The 27,893-nt window shown below is 46.1% G+C and overlaps 2 protein-coding genes across 2 annotated transcripts in view; both read right to left on the bottom strand.

Annotated features, from left to right (window-relative positions):
- Positions 1–7,976, bottom strand: part of LOC135385926 (KAT8 regulatory NSL complex subunit 1-like) — a 70,459-nt gene extending 62,483 nt beyond the window's left edge. Inside the window, exon 1 of the mRNA XM_064615555.1 lies at positions 6,196–7,976. Within this exon, the coding sequence (XP_064471625.1) occupies positions 6,196–7,229 (1,034 nt within the window). The 5' untranslated portion in view covers positions 7,230–7,976. The remainder of the gene's footprint in view (positions 1–6,195) is intronic.
- Positions 7,977–8,823: 847 nt separating this feature from the next.
- On the bottom strand, positions 8,824–27,497 carry LOC135383934 (uncharacterized). Its single transcript, XM_064613219.1, has 4 exons — positions 27,391–27,497; positions 25,767–26,058; positions 12,429–12,526; positions 8,824–9,009 (listed from the first exon to the last, which is right to left on the bottom strand). The coding sequence occupies exons 2-4, from the start codon at positions 26,001–26,003 to the stop codon at positions 8,877–8,879; spliced, it is 468 nt and encodes a 155-aa protein (XP_064469289.1). The 5' UTR covers positions 26,004–26,058; positions 27,391–27,497; the 3' UTR covers positions 8,824–8,876.
- Between the last annotated feature and the right edge of the window lie 396 nt (positions 27,498–27,893).

Raw genomic sequence — 27,893 nt, 5'->3', positions numbered from 1 at the left:
CCCTAAAGAGCATGAAAATATGGCTTCCCCTGTCATTTTTGGACCAGTCTCGACGAGGACGCAAAGACAGAGGAATGACATCACGTTTACGGTAATAAAAAAGAAAAGACGACAGCCTGTGAGAGCCAATGGCACATTACAATAGACGTAGTGTTTCTGGCAGAATGTTAGTGGAGCTTCCGCCAAGTTTTCACTTAGTCAACAGTGCAGTAGTAGCAGCCTGACATCGTGGGTGGGACGGCGGAAGATCAGTGACCCCACATTTTTTAGGTGACCGACTTTGACTGCCCTTGGAACTTCATTGCGAACTACGGAACAGCAAGTCTTTACACAAAATTTTGAACAGTTCTATTGATTGTCCAGACTTACTTTCATCTGTATCTTTTTGCGTACCCTTTCGCCAACGGAGGAATGCTAATTTGTTTTACGTTGCTCGTGTGTTATTGTCTTCACCCGTGATTAGGAGTAAATTAATATTTAATACTATAGTATCTAATGAGATTGATATGTTCATGAACATGAATTTTTATGATATTGTTCAAAGTGCTTTTCTCTAACAGTGTTCTGCTTTTTTCCCTGTATGTGTACCATCACAAGGCACTTTAATGGGCTGTTAATGGGCACAATAAAAACCAAATCAAATCAAATCAAGTCATCTTTTCCTGGCTGACATTTCCTGCCAAATAAATAGAGCCCACCACCCCTAGTGCAGGAACCACGACCTACTAGGTTATAACGACCACACCATAATCGGCAAACCCTATGAGGAGCCCACCCACACGTTCCGCTACTCATCGGCCTGCGAGATCTACATCATGACTGGACAATGGAAATTTGAATTTTGAACGCGCAGAAGCGGACATACGACTACCGTAGCAGACGACAGTAACAGCTCCTATGAAAATGTGTAGAATGCTGATGATAATCAATTTTAGAAAGAAGCATTTCCTCTGGGACATCCACCGCTTGCACAAAAATACCCAGGTAAGCTAAAGTACAAAGTACTGCAGAAATTGAGGAAGCAATAACCGGGCCGATGAGTAGCGCCACCGCTAAGCTTCCAAATGTGGCGCTGGGAAGGGGTGCCTATGGCATGGTCGTTATAATCTAGTAGGTCGTGACAGGAACTATCGACAACTTCCCCAAAATGCATCCTTGAACATATGCAGCGGGGACCAAAAATTAATTTCGAATGAAGGCTGTACCCTACAAAGTCAGTGAGCTGCTCTACACACCATCTAAAAGGGAACCCTAATGCCCGCATGTAGCTAGTATAATGTGACCATATTCCTCCGACCCCAAAGCGGGACATGTCAGCAATTCAAATACATTTCACTTCACCAATTCCCAGTGCCCTTATGCTTCCCTGTATTCTAATGAGTATCCTTGTTTGGTTTATTTATCGTTTGTGTAGCAACATTTCAAGTGTGTCTAGCTCAGCACTAACGAGGCCGGTGTAATGGGTTGTATGCGAGTCTCGGGCACGAGTCTGTATTCTTGAGCCAGATTGCATTCTGTCCTGTATTCTGCTTGCGGTGTGGAGGTTAACCGTCAGTTTGCAATTTTCGGACTGCCAAGCGGACTGGGATCACTATGTCAAGACCATTCGCCTCCCACGGTAGCAGGTTAATGAGCAAAGAAGTACTGCCATAGGAACGGCTTATTCACGAAGGCATCATAATATTCCATTGGCTAATTCGTGGAAAGATGTGAGCTGCGAGAGCCAGTGAGATGAAAGAAAAAATGCTTCCTTTGCCCCATTTTTTTCCATTCATCGTTCCAGCCAAAAGCGGGACAAAACACCATCCCCGAGTAGGCTGGTGGGGCAGCAGGAATGTCCCGCCTACAGTGGGATGGCTGGTCACATTAAGTTAGTATCTGCCCATCTAAATGTTTTGTGTGCATCCTATGTGTGAAGATTGATCGATTCTGGCAAGGAATCAAGGGAGCTCGATTCCTTGTGCGCGCTTCCATGATAATTGTGTTGACTGTCCAACTCTGTTCGCGGTCAGCTTGCTTGTAACAGTCTCAATCCAAGCACTGACCCACACTACCACATTCAAAACAGCATTAATGATGTCAGAATACCAGCACATATGGTGGACTGCTTTTGGGATGGATATTCATCATGACAGGAACAAAACCAAGTGGACACACAAAGCAAAGGCAAGTAGTCCCTGTGCGCCATCACACCTTTGTTGCGTCCTCGTGTTTTGTTCAAGCGTTCCACTCAGCCTTTCGGGTTAATCGATAACACACCGAGTCCCCAAAGCCATCCGCACCAATGAAGTGGGTAGAGTTGGAACCACTCTCGCATATATCACTCTATCCTATAGTTCCAGCAGAATGTGCCATTACGGTTCTGACATCATGCTGCTTGCAGACATGATAGGAGCACTCTTAAAACAAAACTTCACCACATAGCACGACAGGAAAGCATGGAAATTACTTGGATATGCTACAAATCACACAGCACAATAACTTTGAAACACCAAATACACGGTGAGTGCGATACGGGTGACAGCTTGGATGAAACCTACAATATGGCGGCCGATGGCAGCACATCTGCCTGCTAGCGACAGTGGCGGTCTCCTACGGATGACGTCGTGTGAATAAACCCTATTGGGGACGTGCGCTTCACCAGGTGGCGCACCGAACACTGTGGCGACAGCACCAGTTTGGAAGAATTCTAACTCCACGGTCGCTCCCTGCATTGCCTTTTCATCACTACCGACTTCACTGCCATTCAGAGAAAACAGAAAAGGGAAGCAAACGAAATGTGGACGATTCTTGCGAACAAAGCACGGCCGCCCCACGTTCGTGAGCGCTCATTCACGGAAACTACACGACCGCTTACGCCTTCTTTCTCCACTCCGAAACTTTACTGCACGGTCCCTATTCATTTACTCTGAGGGATGGGCCAACCGAAACCGCAGATCCTCCAATCCCAGGCAGGGATTCGAGATTCGGGAATCCGAATCCCGGTGCTCAAAACCATAGATTGAGAAGTTACCAGTCAAAAAGAACTCGTTACAAGTAAAGTACAGTGTGCAAAATGTAACTAAGTTAATAACGAAGTTTTTCAGCCTGAAATGTGTCTCGCAGTTACTGAGTTACTTTAAAAAAAGAACGAGTTACTGCCAAGTTACTTCGGACACAAAACAGCATTACGCAGGTGCAGCGCGCGTGAGCAGTTGAGTGAGACCTTGAGTTGCCTGCGGAGGAGCGCAACGTGCTTATATCGTTTTCGTTTATGTCCAACAATAGAGCTCTCCCTGTTTGTAAACAAATGACGTCATAGTGTTCGACAGCGCTACAATTTGGTAGAACTGAACTACGCCCGAAGCTAGAGGTGAACAAGGTCGTGCCCGAAAGACACAGTCTTGAGGGGATTACGATATGGTCCCCTAAAGGGACGCAACCCTCAGTTCTGCTGTCCTTGCAATGGGAGGCGGCGGAAGTGTGCCCATTCGTGGAACCCAGCCCTCTCTTTCCAATTTGTTTCAGTTTCAGTCTGTCTACCAATGTCATGACGACGTTCCTCTGGTACAGGTCTATTTGAACGCTTCGCATCTTGCTCCCTGTGGGCGCACAATGGTTCAGCTTCATTTCAATGGCAGCGGTTCTCACTTCCTGAATAAGAGACTGTCATTGACTGAATATAACGTTTTATGGCAAAAAATGCCATGAAGGAACCGGAGTGAAAGCAAGAAAATATGTGGACGTGAGTGAAAAGTGAGTTAAAAGTAACTTAAGTTACTTTGGCTAAGTCACCTGAAAAAGGAACGAGTTCCCCTGAAAGTACCACGGCACAAAAGTAGCGAGTTACAAGTTACCAAAAAAAAGAACTTAGTTACAGTAACGAACTCTGCTCAAATCGGCGAATCGAAGCTTTCGATGTTTGTATTTCGATGTACCAACCATGTTTGATTGGTGCCTCCGGAGTATGCCGAAAGCCTGATTGGCTTTCAAATTGATTGGCACCAAAAATATCCTGATTTGAGGAAACTGGCGAAAAAGTTCCTGACCACACCCCCATCGACAGTACTGTGAGAAAGACTCTTCAAAACATCGGGTGTCATGGCTGATAAAAAAATGCAGTAGGCTGGACCCTGAGCAAGTGAGAATGCTGATGTTTTTGAACAAAAATCTACATTCATTTAAAACTTTCAGCTGTTTTTTTTTACACGGCTCTGAACTGAAAGAGTTCAAGCAGGAAACATCATATTACAAGTTTAAAAGTAGCATAGTTTTGCTTCTGACTGTTTCTTAGTTTTATGGAAATAATTCAGACTGGACAGTTTAGGTATTTCCTGTAGTCGATGAACAACATGTTAGACAAATTACATTTAAGAAGAAGCATATGGGTATGTTTTCTCTTGAAAGTGAACTATTATATAATTTGTTTTTCATTGAACAAAGATATCAAATTTTGCTTAAAAACACTTTTCAGTATAAGTGTTTTTTTTCCTCGCTTTTTAAACTCTTCTTTGAGTTTTGGACACGAATTCAGATTCCAAAAATTCAGGATTCGTCGCATCTCTAGAGAAAACGAACGTATTAAACAATAATATTTCACGATCACCCAGTTTCCTAGCCACAACAAGGCCTCCAAGGAAACAAAAAATTATATTAGCGGTCTTTCCATTATGTCACGTAGTGCACTGATAAAAATAAACAAACAAAGGTGGGTCACACTTCCAAGTGCAGCATTTACATGAAAACTATAACACTGGAACTACAGCAATGAAATGGAAAGCTCTTGTCACCCAACCATGACACGTTGAAATGTGAGGGGCACAAGTTTGCCAAACAAATTATGTATCACATTTGCACACCACAACACCTTGTTGTGAGCAACTATGTGAATCTTTACACCAAAATGTACACCTTCCACCACATCACTTTAGAAGAATTTTATAGAATCATTGAATGCAAAGAAGCACAACTCAATGTACTGCTTGCAATATACTTGTCTGAAATCCACAGTTCATCCTGACATTTGTGACGATGTGTGACTCATGTGACATTTTTCTTTGCTATTTGTGGGTTTCCACTAAGAGACAATAACTTGATTGCGATGGTGACTGATAGACCAATTATTGTCTTTAGGTCCATTCCCTTTTGTGACATCAGTCTCGCAATGGTGTCACCCAATCACTAAAGAGCACCGCTGCTCTAACTTTGCTGTTGCGTGCTCCTTTCCAGAAGTGTCAGCAGGTAGGGGAAATGGGGGTGGCTGCTCCGTGGGGAACTTGCCCCCTGCATTCTTGCACAGAGGTCGGTCAGGGTGTCTGGTATTTTTGCAAGCAGATTTTTACATAATTTCCACATTATCCTGCACAAACTTTGCTTACTGCAGGAAACCCATTCTAGGTAGCAAGGAAATGTGTTGCTTTGTGTGAACACATACACCTTTACAGTCACCGTCCTGCTAACAGAAAGCACACGTCTATATTTGTTGTTGAATAGGCATATCCTAATCAATGACATTCTGTAAGTGAAAACATTGTACACTGCATATAGTATGTGTAATTCATTATGCTAGCTTTCTGTACAGAGAAAGTTCCTAGTGTGCCAGTCGTTCAAACTTCATCTCACCCCCTCTGTAGCGAGTAACTTCCAGCACCCCTGCTGTTTTCTGTGGCATATTTATTCATACAATACGATATTTACGCTCTTTGCCTCCAGTCAAATTCTCCCTAGGGAGGCAGATGTCTCATACTGCTTGCAAAAGACCTCAGTGACAACAGTAGCTATCTCATTCATGTAATTTGACAAAAGCTATGCCGTTGTAAAAATAGTAATGTTAACTCCTTTGCAGAAACAAATTAATGGAAACAGATTCCTCCTTAAAACTTCCAACAAGCTGAAAGAGTAAAAACTGAAGATGCAATATCAGTAGACAAGTGCGTAATGAAGCAAACATGAACTGAAGGTATACAGGAAAAAGAAGGGAACAACAAAAAATGTGATAGTAGAGAAGCACCACAATCTTATCGTAAATTCGGCGAAGATAATGATTGGCTCGGTGCCTATAATGACTGGTGGGCTGGCTGCGATATGTAAATAACGATGTCATGTGATGAGTGCCACACAACACAAGTGAAAGTGTGCGCCTGGGATTCCCTACAACTGCAAGCATCCAACTGACACATACAGAGAAATAGAGAAAAAAAAGAAAGAACGACTTACATTGATGGTTTGCTTCGCGGCGCTGAATCTGTCGTCGGAGTAGGTGTTCCAAAGGTATCCACGGTGTCTCGCACATCAGCTTCGTCACAACTTTCACCACCCGAACTACTCGCCGTGGCGTCGGAATCAACAACCCGCTCTTGATGGCTCAGCGTGGTTCGTAGTGTACCGGAAACACGGTCGCACTCCTCCCGTTCCAACTCCGGCAATCTGGCAGGTGTACTTGGTGCACCTTGCGACGACTCTTCTAATTTTCGCACTAAGCTTACGAGTGCCGCTGTAGACAAGTTCTTGACATCCTCGTTCTGTAGCAGCAGTTCTGCTTTTATGTCGGCCCCGTCTCGTAGCTTCCGGTGTAATAAGCGTTGGGCCTGCGGCATGAGACATGGTATCGCGAGAGACTTCTGCTGGTGTTCCAAAAAGCCTCCCAACTGTGTGTTGCAGTGTTGTATCGCCTGACGGAGCTGCAGCCGCCGAATCCGTCTATGCAGACGCTCAGATCGTCGCTCGAGTACGCTTTTACGAGCTCGGGCACGTTCGACGAGTTCCTCATAGGTTTCCGTGCAGGGTGTCTGCGGCCGATCTGGCGGGAACGTCACCGGCGACTGTACAACGGTTTCCTTGTATGGTTGACTAGGTGACGACACGACGGTCGGAGTGGCAGGGGGACTGTGCAGCGAGTCATTACCATTAGTGAGGCCCATGTTGTCTTTGGCGTTCATGGCTTTGAGGACAGCATCAGCGTCGTGAAAGCCCTCTCGGAGCTGTTTGAGCTTCACATTGGCGAGAGCCGCGAAGTTTACACTGTCCCAGAGTATGCGGTGCTTGTCCCGAAACCGACGGGTCAGGTCCTTACTGCTGCCGTTGGAGACGGTACGCTCGTTAGTGGGCGGCGAAGTCGGGTTGCTATTACAGATGGTCGACGACGCCGGGGAGTGGGGCAAGCTGAAACTTTCTGCCTGGCTAGCCGCTTCCGTCAGCGCGGGGGCCATAGCTGCTATGCAACATATCCTGAAGGAGACCGGCGACAACATGCACGCGATCCCATCGATACGCGCGCCACAACCAGGGGATCTGCGACCTCAGCGCGATCAATTTCGGGAAACCTGGCGCCGCCGACCGAGGTTTGGAGGGAGCCAAACTTCCCGCGAACCCGTTTGTTCGTCCCGTGACCAACGGGTCAAATTTTGAATGAAAAGAACAAAGGCCGTGAAGCGATGCGTTTAACAATAACACCACGTGATCGCAGGACGCCTTGTTTGTCTTTCAATATTGTTCCACCGGCACAGCAAGCCGTCGCCTGAGCAGCGAGGTTGCCCCTCTTGAGACTCACCCGTTCCAGATCGCTTCCATTCTATGACCAACGGACGCACATAATCCTCAGCACACATCGGAGAAATCATATATCCAGGAAGGCATTCAAACTTGGACCAATCCCCAATTAGTGTAATAAAGTCTAGAAACGCGGCAAACCACGTGACAGACACGTCCGTTTTAACCGCAGTTAGGTTTTCGTCCAGCCCTGAATCCGAACTACTTCATACAGCACAAAGCACACCACATCAGATAGCGCCTCAAGTGGACCGCACCTTACATCAAACACCACAATGAGTAAGACCGCATCCTTACTATTTCTGTATCACAGCACAGGCGTTGCACTTTTACTTGAAGTTTCGTAACACAAACATTAACGAAAACTGGTAATGGCGGACATTTTCCTCCATCTCGAGGCTGCAGACAACAAAAATTTCTCCATGGCGGATGGCGTCAATGCGCATACCCCCTCCTTGCAGAAATGCTCTTCTGATTGGCTGAGCGAGCGCTGTTCCACTAGCTGCTGTTCCTCCCAGCTCGAATGTGCGTCGATTTGTGTCGACCAACGCGTAAAATGTTTGCAGCAAAGTGGCGTTAAAATTAGGCTCTGCTTCGATAGAGAAATAAATTATATGAGTATTTGTTGCGAAAAAGAAATCTGACACCGTTTCGATTTGTCGAGGCACAGGCGTGAGAGTACGCGCGCGAGAATGGCGTTGTTGCCTCGTGGTTGCGCGGTTTGTTAATTTGGACTTCGTATTATTTCCGCTTCTTCAAATGTTGAACGGTGACAAGAAAGGGCGCAGCTTGAGCACATTACATTGCTAAAAAAAGAAATCTTGAACACTTGACCGAGTGATAAAAATGCGTAATACATGGCTTTTGTGAACTACGCCTCAAACGTTTCCCCACCCTTCCGGCCATTTCGCTAGGATGCGCCACACGCAATTGCGTAGCAGCCGTTGGGTTCAAAAGCACGGTTTCAAGACCTGCTCATACCAATAACTTCCGATTGCTGTCGGATAGTTGATGTACCTACGTCGAAGAATGAATGAATAACTTAAGAGAAAAACACGTCTTGCCTGAATAAGAAGGAAACCGAAATTAAAGTGTTCTCATCCCTTTTTATGCGTACTTCTGTTTGCGCGCGAAAAGCAGTGTTTCATGTTTAGCGGTTGAGGTTCCCGTTTCGGTCAATTTTTTTTTATCGTATCTACGCTGTCTTTTCAGCACACTCGCTTGGTCGTGCGCAGTGTTCAAATATTGTCGTGTGTTGGCTGAATACAGAAAATAAAGAAAAACAAAACGCGAATGATTCATACACGTAATATTTAATTTTTCTTGTGCACAAATCGACGTTGTGGCAGCTATGGAGTCCCGCGATGAGGATGGCTTCGTCTTGCTATGATTACAACCATGCGACACACAGGACAAATTTGTTGTCTCCTCAACCAGTACGATACACATCTGTCGTGAAACACATGGCCGCAGGGAAGTTGCCTACGAAGGAACGGCAATCATTAACAAACATTCAGCAGTGCTAGAAACGATTTGCGCATGTTTGATGAGTGACGAGCGCACAAAGGTACTCCACACGGTTTTACCTAGAACTCACGAAGCCGAGTAGTAATTATTATCAGTAACGGTTATTACTACTGTCTACTGTTCAGGACACAGAAGGAATGACAGGAAGAACAAAAAATGATGTCAACTTACGAGTCGAAGAATAAGTACAAGTGGCTAACAAATATTTCTTGAAGTTTACATGACGGTAAAAACCAATCTTACGGTGTTGCTTGCGTTAATGAGGTGATTACTAGGTTTTCAATAAATATATATTCCTCTCCTACTAGGTTTTCTTGACATGATTACCAACATGAAATAAACAGCTTGCGTCCAAATTTCTCTTTGGTTTGAAAATTCAGAACATAAATCTCGAATTCGAAAATGGACTAGGCGTGACTCATCTTCTCATCAATTGTTTTCACTGCACGGCATGCACGCGTCGTAAGTCACCACGTGGTTGTGCATGACGTGCATGACGTAGGGAATGCGCGCGTAGCGCATGCGCACAGCGCATTCCGCCCTAGCTGCGAAATCTGACACTAGATGGCGCCACCAACCTCGCATGTGCGGTGTCAATGTTGCCGACCCAAAGCGCTACACGGCATTTGTTTCCGCAACACATCATATAGGATGTTAACACTATACGACTATACCTCTGGTTTACACGCGAGCAAAGTGAGGAATGAGGCAGTGCTTTGCTATGTTTTGGAAGCTGGTTTTCAGATTGAAGTGATACGTGAGTGACATCGAGTAATTGCGACGATTTTGATCAAAGTGTGACGACCAGAAAACAAGTCAGGCCGCGGTTGAACGGGTTCATGAGTCATGACTGCAACTCGACGGTACTGCTATTGCTCGTATGAGACAGGAACAGGGTGTCCGGGCAGCACATGAAGCTTGCTGTCCAAGGCCTGAACCCCCTCCCTCCCATTCAGAAAGATCCTGGATCCGCCCCTAGCCAGGATGACTGCGGATTCGCTGTTCGTCTTCTTGGCAATGGGTGTCGGTCGTGCTAGAAACAGACACTGACGAAAATACACCAGACGCAGCTGACAAAGTTGAAATTAGTGTAGATGCGTGTTGATGTGCGACGAAAGCACATTTGTAGTTCATTTACCTGTCAATGAGGCTGTAGCGTAGCCAGAAAAGTGTTTCGGGAGGGGTTCTACGGGAAGTGCAAGGGTATCGTCGTTTTTACATTCTACGGGAACTTTGGGAGGGAGGGTTTAGCATCTTTTTACTTCTCCCAAATGCACTACCAAAGGTACGACTTCGGGTGGTGGTGAACCTCCGAACCGCCCCCCTTTGGCTACGCCACTGTAAAGACGGTCGGTCGAGTTAGACTCGCTGACAAAATTGGAAAAAGGGTGAATGCTCACTGGATCGTGATGCAAATACAGGTTCATAGCTCCTCTGCTTTTGCAGTGAGCTTCTGTAGCGCTCAGAAGAAACAGCGCCGACGAATTTGGGAACGTAGTGAATGTTGATTGAAGCAATTGAAACGGCAATCACGGCTGTTTGAAGGTGAGGGCACAGAGGCGGCTCCAGACACAGTAGGGTGTCGTTTTCCGTTGTGTATGGGCATGTGTATAGGGAAGATTTTTGCAGAGTTTGCATTTTCATCTGTGTTAAGTTCCCTTTCCGCAGGTAACTTAGGGATAGTCCGCTCCTGCCGGATCATATACTTGTGTCGGAAAGGGTAGTGCACTTCGTACCTTACCAAGGTTCTGCATTACTTTGCTTGAAGTTGTATGGTATTTAGTATCGGGATCGCGCGCACTGGGATCCAAGATATTTGAAATTCCCGCGCATAAAGATGTGTGCGCGACGTCATGTCAGGGAATCCCAGGTCACTTTTACAGTCCCACAATTTTTTTCTGACTAATCCCTGGACGGGATTTCGGTATTGATGAAAAGAAGAAACAGCACGCATACACAGCCTTTGTGTTGTATGATTACTGTGCGCATTTCGTGTCTGCCTCGTCTGCGTGCTGTCACTGCGTGTTAATAAAAACATTAGTTTGTAATATGTACCACGTTTTATCCAAAAATTCATAACGCCTGTTTTATGTTCTCCTCAAATACAAGGCTCGTTTTTATTCGCAGTTGTCACGCATAGCATCTACCGATTTATTTCATACGGTCACTGAATAGGAAACAAGGATTCGACTTCCAAAACTTTTTATTCCCAATCTTTTTTAACGATCTCCAAAAACCTTATTGATACCAGCATGTCACTGGGCGAATTAAAGCGACTGTTATGTAGCAACCCACTGTAGAGGTTACTTTCACCATCTTGTATTTGCATTCAGTCTTGCACAATGTGCTGATTTTTTTGTTTGTGTGGATTTTTTGTATTTATGTTATATTTCTGTGTACCTCGTTTCATTTTTATTTTTTTCTACTTGTAACAATGCTCGCTGCCCTGCCTAGACGAGAGTTCGATCCCCCTTTGCAAAGGAAATGAGCAAACAAACAAACAAAAACACTCAATCGCTGAACGCAATGAGATGCAGAGCATGTTTGTTAGTATGCACCACGTTTAAGAACGCAACAGAGACACAGAAACGGAAGTTACCGTTTGTCACAAGCGTCAAAAGTGAAGCCTGCTTTCCGGCACCCCGTAGGGAATGCGAGAAGATACGCTTTTGGACTGCTTGGGAGGCAGCTAAGGACAAAGGATTGTCACTCAAAATGCGTGCTAGAAATTAAATAATTCGTAATTGTTACGCTGTCCTGTGTCGCGACTACGTCAACAATAGGTTTGCAGTATTTACCGCAAATCCCGAAATCCCGGGATTTTCTTCGAAAAAATCCCGCGATTCTGGGACGTGAAAAACAGCCGGGACTCTGGATACGCCGGATCCCAACACTAGTCACAGCACTGCGACGTTACGAGGGCGTTCCCACTCGTGCCAGGCCAGAGCCCGGCAGCGGCCTCGCGGCACCCCATCAGCTGTCATCTTCGTTCCCACGTGACCGCCCCAGGGTGAACGTCATGCAACGTCAGAAGCCTTTCTAGTTTTTTCGCCTCCCTGTGGATCCGCCCGCGCTGCAAGCTCTCCCGGCAAAATACATGTAATTCAAAAACACAAGGATCTCCAGCGAAACGTCTTACAGTGCTTGGAGTCAATGCTCCCGCCACATGCATTGTTTTCAATAAGTTTATTTTAGCTTGGGGTGGGAGCGCAAACATATTCGCCGGTACCATCACTATACCCCTCTGACACAAAGCACATTCCAAAGTTAAAGTGGTCCACTTTTGTTATTCACATACAGGAAGAATAACCACTTTCTAATAAACCGAATGCCGTGTTTGCCGAATGCCGAACATATCTGGAGTCTTTACCCACCTAAGTGTGTCGCTCTCTCTATATGTGCGGAGGCAGATACAGCACTTCTCGCGTACAACACCTGGAAGTAACTCCTCCTCGTCAGATTCCTCAACTGCCTGCGGAGAAAGTGATTGACTCACAATGGAAGCATACGAAGGAGCTCTTACCTCGCTCATTTGCGTCTGACTCAAACCCGGAGGCGTTGGCACAGTGCTACGCCAGTGCTACATAATTGTGGTGTCACAGACACTAAGATGTCAGCACGTACCATATGGCAGAGGCTTGTTGGTTCGAGTTCCTTCCCCCCACATTCATCACACATCATTGTGTCCAATATAGAGAGACACATCTGATTGGGGTAACACGTAAGTCTGAAGTAAGTGGCATATCCCTGAGTATGGAGTGAAGACAAAGGAGCGAACAAACGTACAACACACGACATGACTATTCTCTTGTGCTCCCTGTTTGTTTTGTTCGTACCCTCGGCTTCTCCCCAGACCCCACTCAGGGGTACGCTGCCTACGACATGCTTACACCAGCTTGCTCACATGATCCTTTCATACGCAACAACAACAACATTATTAGGAGATGATGGATGGGGAGTTCCGTCGCCAAGGGCGATACTCTACCCCATTGCTGGTGGTGATGCGGGGAATGATGAGCCCCCAATAAGGATCGAAGTCCTATAGTATTCAGAAAGCTCCCCCCCCCCTCTCTCACACAGAATTGCTTGGTCTCTCATACTCACGTAAATCTGTTTCTCGCGATTTCCGACAGGCACGAATTTTCTAGGCATTTAGAGAACCAAATTTCGCGCGTGTCTCATTGTCATATTGCTGATCGCCGTTCGAGGCTGCGTCGCGAGAAATGCGGGAATTGCTGCTTGTAACGTTTCCTTTTCTTTATTTTCAATTTTTTTTCTTTTTTCTTTTCGTCTCTTGCAAGCCGTTACAGCTTTGTGCTCCTCTGAAAGCAGACGACGTGAGGATGTCTATTCGAAATGGAAATTTTTCTCTGCTTCTTGCATCACACACCACTAAACAAAACAAACTATATTCGAACTTCGAATCGAAGCGATGCATGTCCCTTCCAAACGCAATATATAACTCCGAAACTGCACTCGTAAGCCACCCAACGCTATAGACGACAGTGCATAAAACAGAGTCAGTGCTGCTTCATATGAAAATCTGTGTGCATATATCACGTATATACCGTGTACATCAGTGTACACATATGCTGCATATGTGTTTGGATCGATAATGTAGCTATATTCGCTTCGGTTTTACAGTTACTATTCGCACAGTCCTAAAACATTAGAGGAGTGTTGTATACACCTCACTGGGACACTAAACTAACACTGCTAAAGTGACCTCGAATTATTTTTGTTCGCATGTTGCTGCAGATTGCTCTGCAACGAATAAAGTGAGCTTTCGAAAGAACGACGAACGCGCAGGTTACCTGCGTCCCGCCCGAGAGGCCTCAGTTCCTCACACCTTTCAAAAATGTCTTCCACTGTTGGAAAGAGCGTATCGGAGAACGAGGAAAGGGGGAGGGTACGTCATGACGTCACTATCCCCCTGGCAGGGCAGTGGGCAGGGGCGGTCATGTGACGTTGATGGGTGTAGCCAACACCACTTAGATAGAGAAAGCCTGATTACTCGTCGCCATGGATTTTGCTGACGTCACTAGTGGATCGTGCCTGCCGGCAGTGGCTGCGTTCTGAGATTGCTTTCGCAAATATGGTTGCCCAGTGACAATACACCGCGTAGGGAAAATATTTTGTCTAGTGACTTCTTATGGACAGCTTGACGAATGGAACAGGATATTGAGCCACGTTTAATGTTGCCTCATTGCTCCGTCAGATAAACTCCCTTATGAAGGGGGAAAAATGGAAAGATGCTCAATGTGCGGAAGCTGAGTACTCGGTACGCATGCATGCATGTGAAGCAGCTCGACGACGAGGACAAAAGACACAACAAACACGGCTCCTAGCGTCACTCTTATATGGTAGCTCACGTCATGGTTACTCCTGGAAAATGGAGCAAGGTGGCACTCCCTCTTGGAAGGTGGAAAGTTTACTCTAAAGGGAGCGTTCCTAGGGACAAGATACATGACCCCCTGAAGGAGTTGCTACAGCACATGTTATTTTTCTCCCTCTCTTTCGGAGCGACACTGGCACACCCTGGGCAAGGTGTATAATCCCCACCTGATCACATTTAATAACTATTTTGTAATTATAATACACACAAAAGCGTTTCTGCGTATCAAAGAACGGGACAAACGGTTGACCAGCGTGTTTTTGTAAAACACCCGAATCCTGCTGCATCTTAAGCAGAACCAATAAGTATATAAAAATGTTAAACTCGACTACGCATGGTGGACGAAAGAGTAGTTTGGGGAGATCGCAAGCGCCCTTCGATTTAAACTCCGTATCGCTGTCATTCAATCAGATATCAGCAACGTGATGTCAGCCACTCCAAAGAAATATACCTCTACCCAAGAAACGTCATCATGACGTTGGTAGACAGACTGAAACCGAAACAAATCGGAAGGGGAGGGCTGGGTTCGAGGAATGGGCACTTGCAACGCCCCCTAGATACAGAAGGCCTGCTTATTGCCTCTTCTCCTCCTTTGCTACGTGGACATATAAGTCAGGATTCGTTTGCTACTGCGATTCGTCGTTCTGCGAATTCAAGAACTCTCAAATGACTGCAACTAACTTCGATCCTGCAGGCCTGAATATGTATACAAAAGTGCAACACTCTTTTTGAGAAAGATTGAGACCTTTTTGCGCTTTATTTTCAAGTTTTCCCATTTAGTACGCGGGGCTGTTCAATCACTACTCGCAGACGACGGTGGTTCGTTTTCATGGCCACGACCGCTGAAAGCACGTTCGTGATTGGCTACCGCCGTTGAAAACACGATCCTGATTGGCTGACTCTTAGTTGTTACGTCACGTCGACGAGTAAGCAGGCTTTCTCTATCTAGGTGGTGTCGGCACTTGTTCATGAGACCGTTTACAACAGAGTTATCTGGGCGCCGCCATCTTAGCGCACGTGACCTTGCGCGCCATTGCTTGCCTTCCCTTTCGTCCGCCTGTTGGCACGGCGCACGCAGTACGGCAACCTAGAGACGCTTTCCCCGATTTTCAACTTTTTGCAATGAATTCCGGATGGAAGGATGACACGAGGCTTTAGCCGAAGCTTAAACGGTAATGTGAGTGCGCTTTTTTATATAATTTAAGTTGTATTTGCTTGATGTAGGCCCGCTTACACCAACGCTTGTTAAAATTTAAACCAAGATTAGCGGTCCCTTAACTTGAACTTAACGCTTAACTCTACTTCAATAACGGGAATTACTGTCACTGAAACATTCATCACGTCACCAACTAACGTTTGTAAAAAAGAATTGAGTGTTAACTTCAAGTTTTAGCAACCCTTAATCTCGGTTCAAAGTTAACCAGCGTTGGTGAAACCGGGCCGTAGAGTGATATTTCTGCCCTCGTGCGTCCTACATGATCGACCCCACTATGCTAGAGTTACTACACATTACGGTTTTTTGTTTTTTTTTTCTTTTGTTGCGCATACGTTACGTTATGCATACGTTCATAATGTAATATCGTAAGATCGTGACTTTTCTTTCTTAATATCGCAAGAGTTGGTGGTACAACTACCTGAGGATGATATGCATGTATGAGAGCTGTTATGTTTCCGTTATGAAGTAGCATACTTTTATTGTTGATTTGAGCTGTATACAAGTACATGATCAACGAGATAGAGGGAGACGGAAAGCCTGCGCTGAACTACAGAGGGTTTGCAAAGGGAACGAACCAGTGGCCATGTCGGTGCAGAACTATGCCAGTGCAACGATGGTGTATACAATTTAAAGGTACTGTAAAGCAGCACCGATCAGATGTCATTTAGTGTGGCTATTCGATAGTCCAAGCCACCAGGAAGAAAACTGTGCAAGTTTCATTCCAATCGACGGTGCAGTTAATTAGAAAATTACAATTAAAGATTACGGGCAACACTGTACTAGGTATTCGAAATGAATCCGTACTTCTGACACATACGGCGGCAACCACATCGCATGCGTATAACACTGGGCCCGACATAACGATCCACCACACTCCACCATAAAATCTGCCCCTGCAATCCACACAACGATCCACATCTGAGGATAAATGGATAAGCGAACTGAAATGAAATGCTGAGCCGTTGAAAAAAATCTGTCAGACGTTCAAGAAGCCAGACAGCGTCGGGACTTGTTTGTTCACAGAGGTTCACAGAGAGAGTTTGTTCGTTCGAAAGAGGCCGCGAACAAAAGGAGCGCGCAGGCGCAGCAGAGAAGTAGGGAGAGCCCCCATCGAACAGCGGCCAGCACTGGGTTACTTCGCAAAAACAGGGGTTAAAAGTTTAACCTGTTAACAGGGGTTTCAGAATGCATAGGTAAACAGGAAAACTAATAATATGGTTACTAAAATAACGAAGTTCCGATGTAATAGTGTGTAATACCAATTTTCAGTGTTGCCTGCTGTACAGGGGGTTGTTTGACACCAGGCGTCGCACCGATCCAATACGCCGCATCTTTCACGGCAAATTAAAAATATTTATAGCGCGTTGTCGGTCGTATGGTTCCGCATATGGTATTTTGAAGCAACAAAGTCTCTAGTCACATCACCGGCATATCATGCTTGTCTACTGCTTTACAGTACCTTTAAAGGCTGACATCAAGCCGACACAAACAGTGAGCAGAACGTATAGTACAGAGATTCGCTTCGGGCCCACTTTGGCGGCAACATGCACCTGTAAAGCGGGTTTGAGCAGCAGGTGCAGTGATATATATGCACTGCGCATCAAGGTTGTAGAAGCGACAAACAAGGGGCTCACGAGTGCTTCGTGCACTAACAAGGCGCGTACGAGGGGTGTTCAAGTCAAACCGGGACTTTTCATTTTTCGCAAAAGTAAAATGAACTTACAGGCAAGAAATTAGTTTTATTTTTCAACGTAATCTCCAGCTGCACTAATGCACTTGTCCCAGCGTTTCACGAGGGCTTGGATGCCAGCAGCGTAGAAATCCTTACCGGCGCGTAGCAGCCATGATCGGACCGCATTCTTGACCTCGTCGTCGCAGCTGAAGTGGCGGCCTCTTAGGAACGCCTTCAGTGGCCCGAAGAGATGGAAATCGCTGGGGGCGAGGTCTGGACTGTAAGGGGGATGTGGCAGCAACTCCCGGCCAAGTTCCTGTAAGGTGCGTGTCGTGAGATGCGCGGTGTGCGGGCGTGCATTGTCCTGTAGGAGGAGGACTCATTTGGTGATGAGGCCCGGCCGCTTTTGCTTCAGCGCCTTATGCACATCCCTGAGAACCTGGCAGTAATATGCACTATTGATGGTGGTACCACTGGGCAGAAAATCAACAGGAACAACGCCAGCCTTGTCCCAGAAAACTGTGGCCATGACCTTACCCGCAGACGGGGTGCTTCGGAACTTCTTGGGAGCTGGCGAGCCCGGATGCTTCCACTGTTTTGATGCGTGCGCGTTTAGACTCAGGAGTGAAATGGTACACCCACGTTTCATCGCACGTGATGATCCGATCAATGAACGGCTGTCCTTCAGTGTCGAACGGTACCTTAGCTTCTGGGAGATTGGTCTTCTCTGCCGGTCAAACACCGAGAGCTGCCTCGGGACCCAACGGGCACTAACTTTCCGAAACTGGAGGTGTTCATGAATGATGGTGTTCAACGTTCCCACAGAAAGGTCCGTATTTCGAGCCAGTTCGAGACATGTTATCCGTCGGTCCTTGAGGATCAGGCGCTTCACAAGTTGGATGTTCTCAGGAACTCCTGCACTGGGCTCTGAGACGCCCCGGCCGTGATCGTCCTGCACTGATGTACGGCCGTCTCGGAACCGTTTGCACCCCTCAAACGCTTTGCAGCGGCTAAATGTATCGTGGCCATACTGAGCCTGAAGGCTTCAGTGAATTTCAGATGACTTTACGCCTTCATTCACGAGAAACTCCATGACAATTCGCTGTTCGATGTGCGCGCTCACCTCGTTGTGGGTCATCTTGTCCAGCACGTGTCTTCTGTTTTGCACAAACTTTGGACAACCACGTGGTGAACGCGGAGGCCTGTCGCGTGTGAAAATTACGAAAAAGAAGTAGCGCGAGCCATTTGTACACTCAGGAGACAGAAAGTCCTGGGCCCGCTTGCACGAAACAATCCTAAGTGTAACACTTGGCAAGTGTTGCACTAACGCGTTAGTGCACTAAGTTTAGGGTTGCGGTTAAGTGGCTTGCACGAACACTTCGACGACCGCCCTAAGTCAAGTATTCTAAAGTGGATCGTGGCTATGAGCAGTAGCAGTTTTCGGAGGCTCTCATTGGTAGAAAGAGAACTTCCGGAGTTCATCCCAGGAAGTCGTGCGTCACGGCATGTTTGGATGCTGGGAAGTCGTCTGCTTCTGCCGTCGCACGTAAACAGTTTGTAGAACCAAAATAAGGTATTGTACTATCATTGTAGCTGCAAGAACGAGTTAGGTCACTTGTTGCGTGCTTTTGTTAAATAAAATAAAGCATGTGGCCCAAAGTATGTCTCGAATTGCTCGATGATTGGGAACTTATCGCCAACGGCAGTGCCGGTGAGAGGCACTTCGCGTGCGGCGATCATTTTGAGAGATGTTGCTAACGAAAAGCACAACACGTACGGCACCCACGGCATAAAAAAATGAGACGTTGTTATAGTATTGCGAGGAAAATGCGTACTGTATTGCGAGATACAGTTGGGGCCAACGACGAATCTTCGATACACGGTTCATAGCGGCCGACATGTTAGTCCTAAGCTCTAGTGCGGTAGTTTAGGGTGCTCCTAGGACCCTTGGCTAGCGTCCTATATAAACTGCGCGGAGCGAGCGCCACCACTTTAGTGTTGTAGAAGTTTCGTGCAAGCCACTTACGGCTCCGGCACTACACTAAGTGGGGAACTCGTTAAGTATTACACTAAGTTTGTTTCGTGCAAGCGGGCCCTGCAAGTTCTGCTGCAAGGAACGTGACCCCTGCTACTATGGAGGAAGTTTATTCTGACAAGCAGCAGTCAACGCCTACAGCAGAGTTCGGGGCTCACACAGAAATGCTGCGCCACTTTGAGGGCTGCATTACTCACCCTCGCTGACTTTCCCGGTTTGAAATCCTTCCTCTGAAGATTCGATACCCACCGTTGTCGGATCAGCTTGTTTTTCTCTCCTTGTGGGAACCCGTGCATTGCAAAAGGCCTCGAACACGGGCAGTCTTTGTGTAGCGACGGCTCGTGAATTTGACAAACTGCTTCGTCCCACACCGACCAGATCTCCTGTCACAGTTTCTACACTCAATCACGGAACAAGTCTTCCCTCTGTTTTTCCACATTTTGCACAGAACTGTAGCACAGCGGCTAAAAAGCTCGGAAGCACTCACATAGGCGAAGGCACACAGGCACTCGCAGAAGGCAAGCAATGCCGGTGCTAGTGTGGCGCCATCTATAAGCGCCTGAAGCAACTGGCTGCTGTAAACGGTCTATTGAAAGAAAAGTAGGACCGAAGGTCGCGTCCCTTTCAGGGACCATCATAATCCCCTCAAGACCGTGGCTTTGTTCACCCCTAGCTTCGAGCGCAGTTCAAGTCTACCAAATAGACCTCTCCCTGTTTGTAAACAAATGACATCATAGTGTTCGACAGCGCATCCAATTTGGTAGAGTTGAACTACGCTCGAAGCTGGGGCCGAACAAGGTCGCACCCGAAAGCCACGGTCTTGAGGGGACTACGATGGTCCCTGAAAGGGACGCGACCTTCGCTCCTACTTCTCTTTGAATAGGAGGCACCGAACAAGTGGCCATTCGTGGAACCCAGCCCTCCTTTTTCGATTTGTTTCGGTATCAGTCTGTCTACCAACGTCATGATGCCGTTTCTCGGGTAGATGTCGCGCTGTCGAACACTATGACGTCATTTGTTTAAAAACAGGGAGAGGTCTATCAGGCGATTGGCTTATCATGTTTTCGGAAACCTTACCGTGAAACAGATCACAGCCACCGCAACGGACGTAAATCTCAGGAAACCCAGCGTGATACCGAGCGCTACAGCAACACCACCTAGATAGAGAAAGCCTGCTTACTTGTCGACGTGACGTAACGACTAACAGTCATCCAATCAGTTTCGTGTTTTCAACGGCAGTAGCCAATCACGAACGAGCTTTCAGCGGTCGTAGCCACAGAGGCCATAGAGACGAACCAACGTCATCTGCGAGTAGTAATTGAACGTCCCTGCGTACTAAATGGGAAAACCTTAAAGGAGCAGTCTAGAGGCCCACAACTTTGTTTCTGGTTTTCGTCAGTATGGAACGTTAGGCGGCCGAAAACAGTTTTCCCACAATTTGTACAACCGTAGCGAAATTGGCACGCCTGAAATAGCTCCCTGAACCTCCCGTGCGCGAAACACCCTTCTTCGCCTTCACGATAGGCACGTGATGAGCCCCACCACACGCGTCACATGCGACGCAAGTGGTGAGGACGCTCCTCATTGGACCAGGGATCACATGATCGAGGTGAGCAACATCGCGCAGGCGGGAGCGTCTGCTACCGCTTCGGAGACACCATACGTTCTCCGGCTACGTGATGTCCGAAATGGAGGGTTTGAAGGCTGTCCACGACACAACCACGATTTTTTGGGACCGCAGATACCACGGGAAGAACGAGTGGTGCAGCCCGAAATTAACTGCGCTTGTACAGCGAAAATCCCGTGCTTCTCGACAGTATGCAGCCTGTCCGACAGTTTTCACCGCGCAGTTGGTTCAGTGGCTAACAGGTGGCGCCACAATACCGCCGCCATCCCTTGCTTTCTGCTACTGTGAATTTTGAGATTGCACAGAAGCCACGGATATATTACTCTTGTGATTGTAATCTTATTTTCTCAGGCTGCATATATGCTTTTTTTTTAGAAAACGCGATATAAATCATATAAAGAATAGAAGTCCAAAGAAACAGCTCGCAATGTTCGTAGCAGACGGTTTTTCCTGCGAACGAATGAGGGGCTCTCTACCACCAACGTCACAGTAGAGTGGGTGTGGTCTGCAGTTGGAGCGCTCCGGCCTGTCACCGCGGCAGCGATTTTCCAAATTAATTGCACCGTGGTGAAACAACTTTGGACAGAAATATTTTCTGGGAATGCTTTTCACATACTGCTTTACAAGATGACAGCAGTTTTTGGCCATGTTAGATACCATAGATTGAGAAGTTACCCGTCAAAAAGAACTCGTTACAAGTTAAGTTACCGTGTGCAAAATGTAACTACGTTAATAACGAAGTTCTTCAGCCTGAAATGTAACTCGCAGTTACTGAAAAAAAAAAAAAAGAACGAGTTACTTCCAAGTTACTTCGGACACAAAATAGCATTACGCACGTGCAACACGCGTGAGAAGTTGAGTTAGACCTTGAGTTGCCTGCGGAGGAGTGCAACACGCTTAGATCGTTTTCGTTTATGTCCAACAATAGATCTCTTCCTGTTTGTAAACAAATGACGTCATAGTGTTTGACAGCGCCACAAAGTTGGTAGAGTATGAATAGTAGAATGAAGAATATGAATAGAATGAATATCACGTTTTATGGCAAAAAATGCCATGAAGGAACCGGAGAGAAAGCAAGAAAATATGTGGGCGTGAGTGAAAAGCGAGTTAAAAATAACTTGGAACTTAACTTAACTTACTTTGGCAAAGTTACCTGAAAAAGGAACGAGTTCCTTTAAAAGTTACCACGGCGCTAAAGTACCGAGTTAAGTTACAAGTTACCAATAAAGGAACTTAGTTACAGTAACGAGTTACTTGTAACGAGTTACCTCGAACTCTGTTAGATACCACTTTAATGCTCCTTTAAAATAAAGCGCAAAACGGTCCCATATCTATCTCAAGACCGATTTTCTGGAAAGCGTGTTGCACTTTTTGTCTACAGATTCGGGTCTACAAGTGCCAACTTAGCTGCAATCATTTGCGAGTTCTTGAATTCGCAGAACGGCGATTCGCAGTAGCAGAGGAATTGTGACTTTATATGCCTACGTAGCGAAGGAGGGAGAGGAGGCAAGAAGCAGGCCTTCTGTATCTAGGTGGCGTTGGCTACAGTGGGAGTTGCGTCATTCGTGATCTATCCGGAAACGCCCACCAGAAAATAAAAATAAGGCCATCCGAACAAGGCAAGCTCGCGTACACCTCAACAATTCGCCCAAGCGGCACAATGTACTGAAAGTCGAATGCAATGGGGGTGGACGGTATGTGTCTTATCGATGTGCTTTTGTTTCACGGGTCCGTTCAAGACCTTCCACCTACCCGTCAACCCCCATTGCACTGGACTTGCAGTACATTGTGCTGCTTGGGCGGTTTCACGTTTGCCTGTACGAAACGACTCGTTATCGGCAAATAACGTCTCGACTTACCACAGCAGATAACGCGTTGTCCCGATTCAGCGTACCCAATATGACAAAAGGAAAAACACGTCACGTTGTTGTGTGACGGTGACGATTGCCAACAACCATGATGCGCGAAGCCATTTTTAGTTCTGGCGAACGCGGTATAGTGTAGAGAAGAAATAACGCGTAGAACGTATTTGTTATCACGTTACGCCAAACATTAATTCGCATGTGAAATTAGAAAGTTTTAGATATCGTACGCTATCGCCTTAACGTACGTAAGAGATAGCGTTGGTGGTTCTGCGCACTGCGCGAAGCTCTCTTTCTGATATGGGTGTACGCAGAACCATCAACGCTACTCCTTACGTACGCAAAAAATTTGATAGCGTACGATATACTAAAACTCTCTATTAATTCGCAAACGTCAATTATACGAAAGATTTAGGTTTGGAACTACAGGAGCAAAACACAAGGACAGGAGAACGGCACAGCACACAGCTCCACTAACAACTCGACACAATTCGTCAACAATTCGTCCCACAGGGCAAGTCTAATAAAAACAACATAAAACGATGGCGTATATATTTATATATTTGTAACTGCTGAAACATCGCCATGCCTGTACTGGACAGCTGTTGCGGCATTATTGGGCCATCGTCAGCAGTACACAGGCAGGCAACGTTCGCTTGCCTGCGTTGCCTGCCTTCGTACTGGTGACGATGGCCCAATAAGGCCGAAACAGCTGTCCAGTACCTGGCATGGCGATGTTTGAGCACTTACAAACATACGTTATACGCGCAGCCAAAGAGCTACGGCTATTTTTTCTTATATACGGTGTCCACGCTAAGTGTGAACAGATTTTTAATAAATATATATAACACTTTTTCCAAGATGAAATCAATTGCAATATAGCATATGCTGAAGGGCACTCCCTAGGAGGGCATTAGCAAAGTCCAAAGGCAATGTCTCAATTAACTTTCATTAATTAACTTTTTAATGATAAAAGCTACGAAGTTGTCCAAATGAGAACATCTGTTCCTTTCGGTCACCTGATATCGTAGCCGTTTTCAGAACAAAAATCCGTTCGATCGATCGCCGCAAAAAATTCGTGAAGGAAGGCTATTTTTTCTTTATTTTGTTCATTGGCGCTTCGTAGAAGACGCGTCTTTCCTTCACCCCCAATGTGAGAGGAAGAAAGAGCACACTATCGCCTCTCGCGTCCTGGAAAAAGATTAAAAGGAAACAAAAAATGCAACCCAAGATAAGGCCAGCTCCGATAGAGTCACCCGATACATTTGTTTTTGTTTTGTTTCCGCAAGTTAAAGCTCATCTTCGACGCATGAGGCGGCCCTGTACTCCTTTCCCCTCCCACGTTGGGGATGAAGGAAATACGCGTCTGCGAAGATGCGCAATGAACAAAATAAAGAAAAAAATGGCGTTCCTTCACTAATTTTTTGCGGGCGATTTATCGAACGGATTTTTGTTCTGAAAACGGCTACGATATCAGGTGACCGAAAGGAACAGATGTTCTCATTGGGACAACTTTGTCGCTTTTATAACTAACAAGTTCATTAATGAAAGTTAATTAAGACATTGCCTTTGGACTTTGCTAATGCCCTGCTAGGGAGTGCCCTTCAGCACATGCCATATTGCAATTGATTTCATCTTGGAAAAAATGTTATATATATTTTTTTAAAATATGTTCACAGTTAGCGTGGACACCCTGTATATGTAACGGAGCCATCCCCAAGACCTCATCATATCCTCTCCACAGCTGTGTCACACGAAGGGGCGACCCCTCAGTTCCAAGAAATGGGGGAGAGGACTTCTTCCACGAACAGTTTGGGAGGGACGCTTCGACTGTCCCAGGCAGTCCAGTCTCAGTCATCGTCACAACCAGTTTACTACTTTGTATTGCGCACATATCCGTTAATTGTAAGTAGTAATGTAAATATACCTGTAGTGCCCTCTCGTCCAATCACTCATCATCTCACCCCTTCCACACCAAGCCATCACCACGCGAGAGTTACACTACACACACACACACACACATATATATGTATATATGTATATATATATAAAGAGGGGGAAAAAGCCATTAAAAAATAGGTAAATGATGCTAGACGTGTTTGAAATTCAAACTTACAGTTGCTTGAACTTGAACTGTAAGTTTGAATTTCAAACACGTCTAGCATCATTTACCTATTTTTTTAATGGCTTTCCCCCCTCTTTATAATTCACTGGCTTGCAATGTGGCATTGAGGAGTGCTCGGTCACCCTCCCAGGTGTATATCGCTCGCTGAGTGACCCCTGGTTTGCCAATCCCGAACGATGCGCAGCTACCCAGGGCCGACGAGCCGCAAACACGGCGAAACACGTGTCCTCTGGTGCTGTCGCATCGTTCAATGAGTATCTGTATATATATATATATATATATATCACGTTCCACGTGACCTTCCGACGCCACTCGCTCAAACGTCGCCCACCTACGCATTGCTGATGAAGGCCCAATAAGGCCGAAACAGCTGTCCAATGCTGGTGTGGCGACGTTTGGGACTTATAAACATATATATATATATATATATATATATATATATACGCCATCGTTTTATGTTATTTAACCCTTGTATTTTGCTCCTAGTTCCAAACCTAAATCATGTACCAACTGGCCCAATCTGCCATTTTAAGTATACGAAAGGGTTGAACTCACGGACGATACCACTTTGCATCATGCGCGAAAAAAACTTATTTCCCATGATTACCACAGGCTTTCGTAATATGCACAACATATATAGCGCTACAATGTTTAGCGTTGTAGTGGATGAAGGCAATTAAACATAGAAGGACAAACACAATAAGACAAGCCTTACAAAGCCCAGTTGCCTACTTAGTACTTAGCAAGTTTTCCAAGTCATCTATATTTCTCGGTACCCACTTCAGGCATCCTGATGGTCTCGTCGTCAGGCAGCTCAATGGTGGGCTCGGGAAAATCGGCCCAAGTCCGCCTAGCCCGCTCTCGTTCTCTTCGTCGAAAGACTCCTAGTCGCACCCGTATGCCGTCAGGCATATTGGAGTCATCGGAGGACGACGTCGAGGTCGTGGTTGTCGTCGTCGTCATAGACTCCAGTCCGGCGTCGAAAGATGCAGTAGACGACGAGCTAGAGTCGCTCATCGTTTGTAAGGCATCTGAAGTTGCATCCGCCTCTGTTATGCAGTACACATGAGACCTGTTGGCGCCAACAAAAAAAGACATATGTACACTATATTCCCCTTCCACGACGCCCCCTCTGTAAGATAATTTCGGGGGGTTACGTGCATGAGAGATGAGTGAATGGCTCTTCGTGCTGTGCCCCTTTGTTTGTGTGGTCTTGACTTTACGCGAGACAGAACGGAGACAATTAGCATTGAGGACACAGAGCACTTGCTCTTTCTCCCGCAAATCTCGTGCATCACTTGTACTTCAGGGGAGAGTGACTGTGTCTGCCACTCCATTCTGGTACATCCACATTGCGATAATCTGAAACAGAAAGCCCTAGCCAGGCAACTAGAAGATACCCGGGCGTAAATGTGTACTCCGCCCTTGCATTTATCAGTTCACAAGCGCGGCAAAAGAAGGACAATAAATGACCTGCAATAGCGTTTCCTGAAACCCAGTTGGCGTGGACTACTGAACCCATTTTCTGTTGTTATATTCAGCCTTCCAATGAGTTTATGAAAAAATTCAGAAAACAAACAAAAAGAACTAAAACGGGATGGGGAGGCGACGAAGGCAACTGTTTGATGTCCAACGTCAATCCGTATAGGGAAGCAGCATTGCCGGGGGCCAGCTTCCTCATATGTCCGTTCAGCACGGCCTGCCAAGCTCGCCTACATCGGGCATTCTATGCGTGGGACTTCATGGATACGGTAACGTGGAAAGAAGGATAACGCAAGCGAGCTGGTCTGAACTTGGCAGAGAATGGGGCTATAGTGCTCACACAACGGCTAAGAACTAGCAAACCGAGATTAACCACAAAGATGTGCTGGTCTTGAGTCATAATGTGCCGTTGTCCTAGTCCTCATTCGCAAGCAAATGTTTCCCATGGACACTTCCTCGATGGGGAAACAAGGGATGAAACAATGTTCTCGGCTACTGTGACGACAAGTGTTCAGTTTCGTATCCTTTTCTGAATCTCCGTGTGGAAAGTAATTTACGAAGGAAAAAGACCAATGTGAACGTGATGAGACAGGTAGTTTGCGTGGTTACATTGTAGACATGGCTGTGTCGTAAACAGCGTGATCGGGCTTCAGGGTCCGTAACTAATCTAGTGCCCTCCGATTTATCATATTTCTTCCTCCCTGTCCGAGTTTATTATAATTGCATGGCGGGACTTGTTGATGTATGAAATGATGCATGAATATACAAAAGAAAGAAGGGCAGCATTCAGTATGCAGCAGAAGCGTAGCTCATGTGTACTTTTTTACCATGTGTGTATTGCTATGACACTTGACAACAGATTTTCACGCTCTGATTTTCACCGTCTTCTGGATAATTTTAGAAAACAGAAAGGAAAACTTACACTTCTACATGGTGTCAGAGAGGTGGATAGTTCATTGCAGAAGCTAGGCGTCCCTATGTCTCCTCCGTCATCACACCGCCATACTGTTGTCCCCGGACTTCTTCTTCCTCACACTTTCTGGTCTTGATCCACCAAGAGATATTGACCGGGGATGGGAAATAACTACGCGTGCTAATTCTGACCGTTGAGGATGTTGAGTATATGTGTACTTACTAGTTAAACGGACAGGTTAAACGGCAGTGAAACAGAAGTACAGTGTGTAGTATGTGCGAGGGTACAAAATGTCAGATGGTATAATGGCCACACCCGCAGCTTTTTTTGTGGGAATCATAACCACGACACCTTTGTTCGCTCACTGCCCAGTGCCCACATTATCCAATTAGGCAGTCATTTCAGACATGGATACAAACTGCAAACTGATATACGAATCGTCATGTGGAAACATAGCCAATGGAATGTAGTTCTGTGATTTTACCATGACGGTTATTCAGTCATGATGTCGA

This window comes from Ornithodoros turicata, chromosome 2, assembly GCF_037126465.1.
Source record: "Ornithodoros turicata isolate Travis chromosome 2, ASM3712646v1, whole genome shotgun sequence".
Taxonomy (NCBI): domain Eukaryota; kingdom Metazoa; phylum Arthropoda; class Arachnida; order Ixodida; family Argasidae; genus Ornithodoros; species Ornithodoros turicata.
The sequence above is the reverse complement of the archived record's forward strand: the minus strand, read 5'-3'. Positions and strand labels throughout refer to the sequence as shown.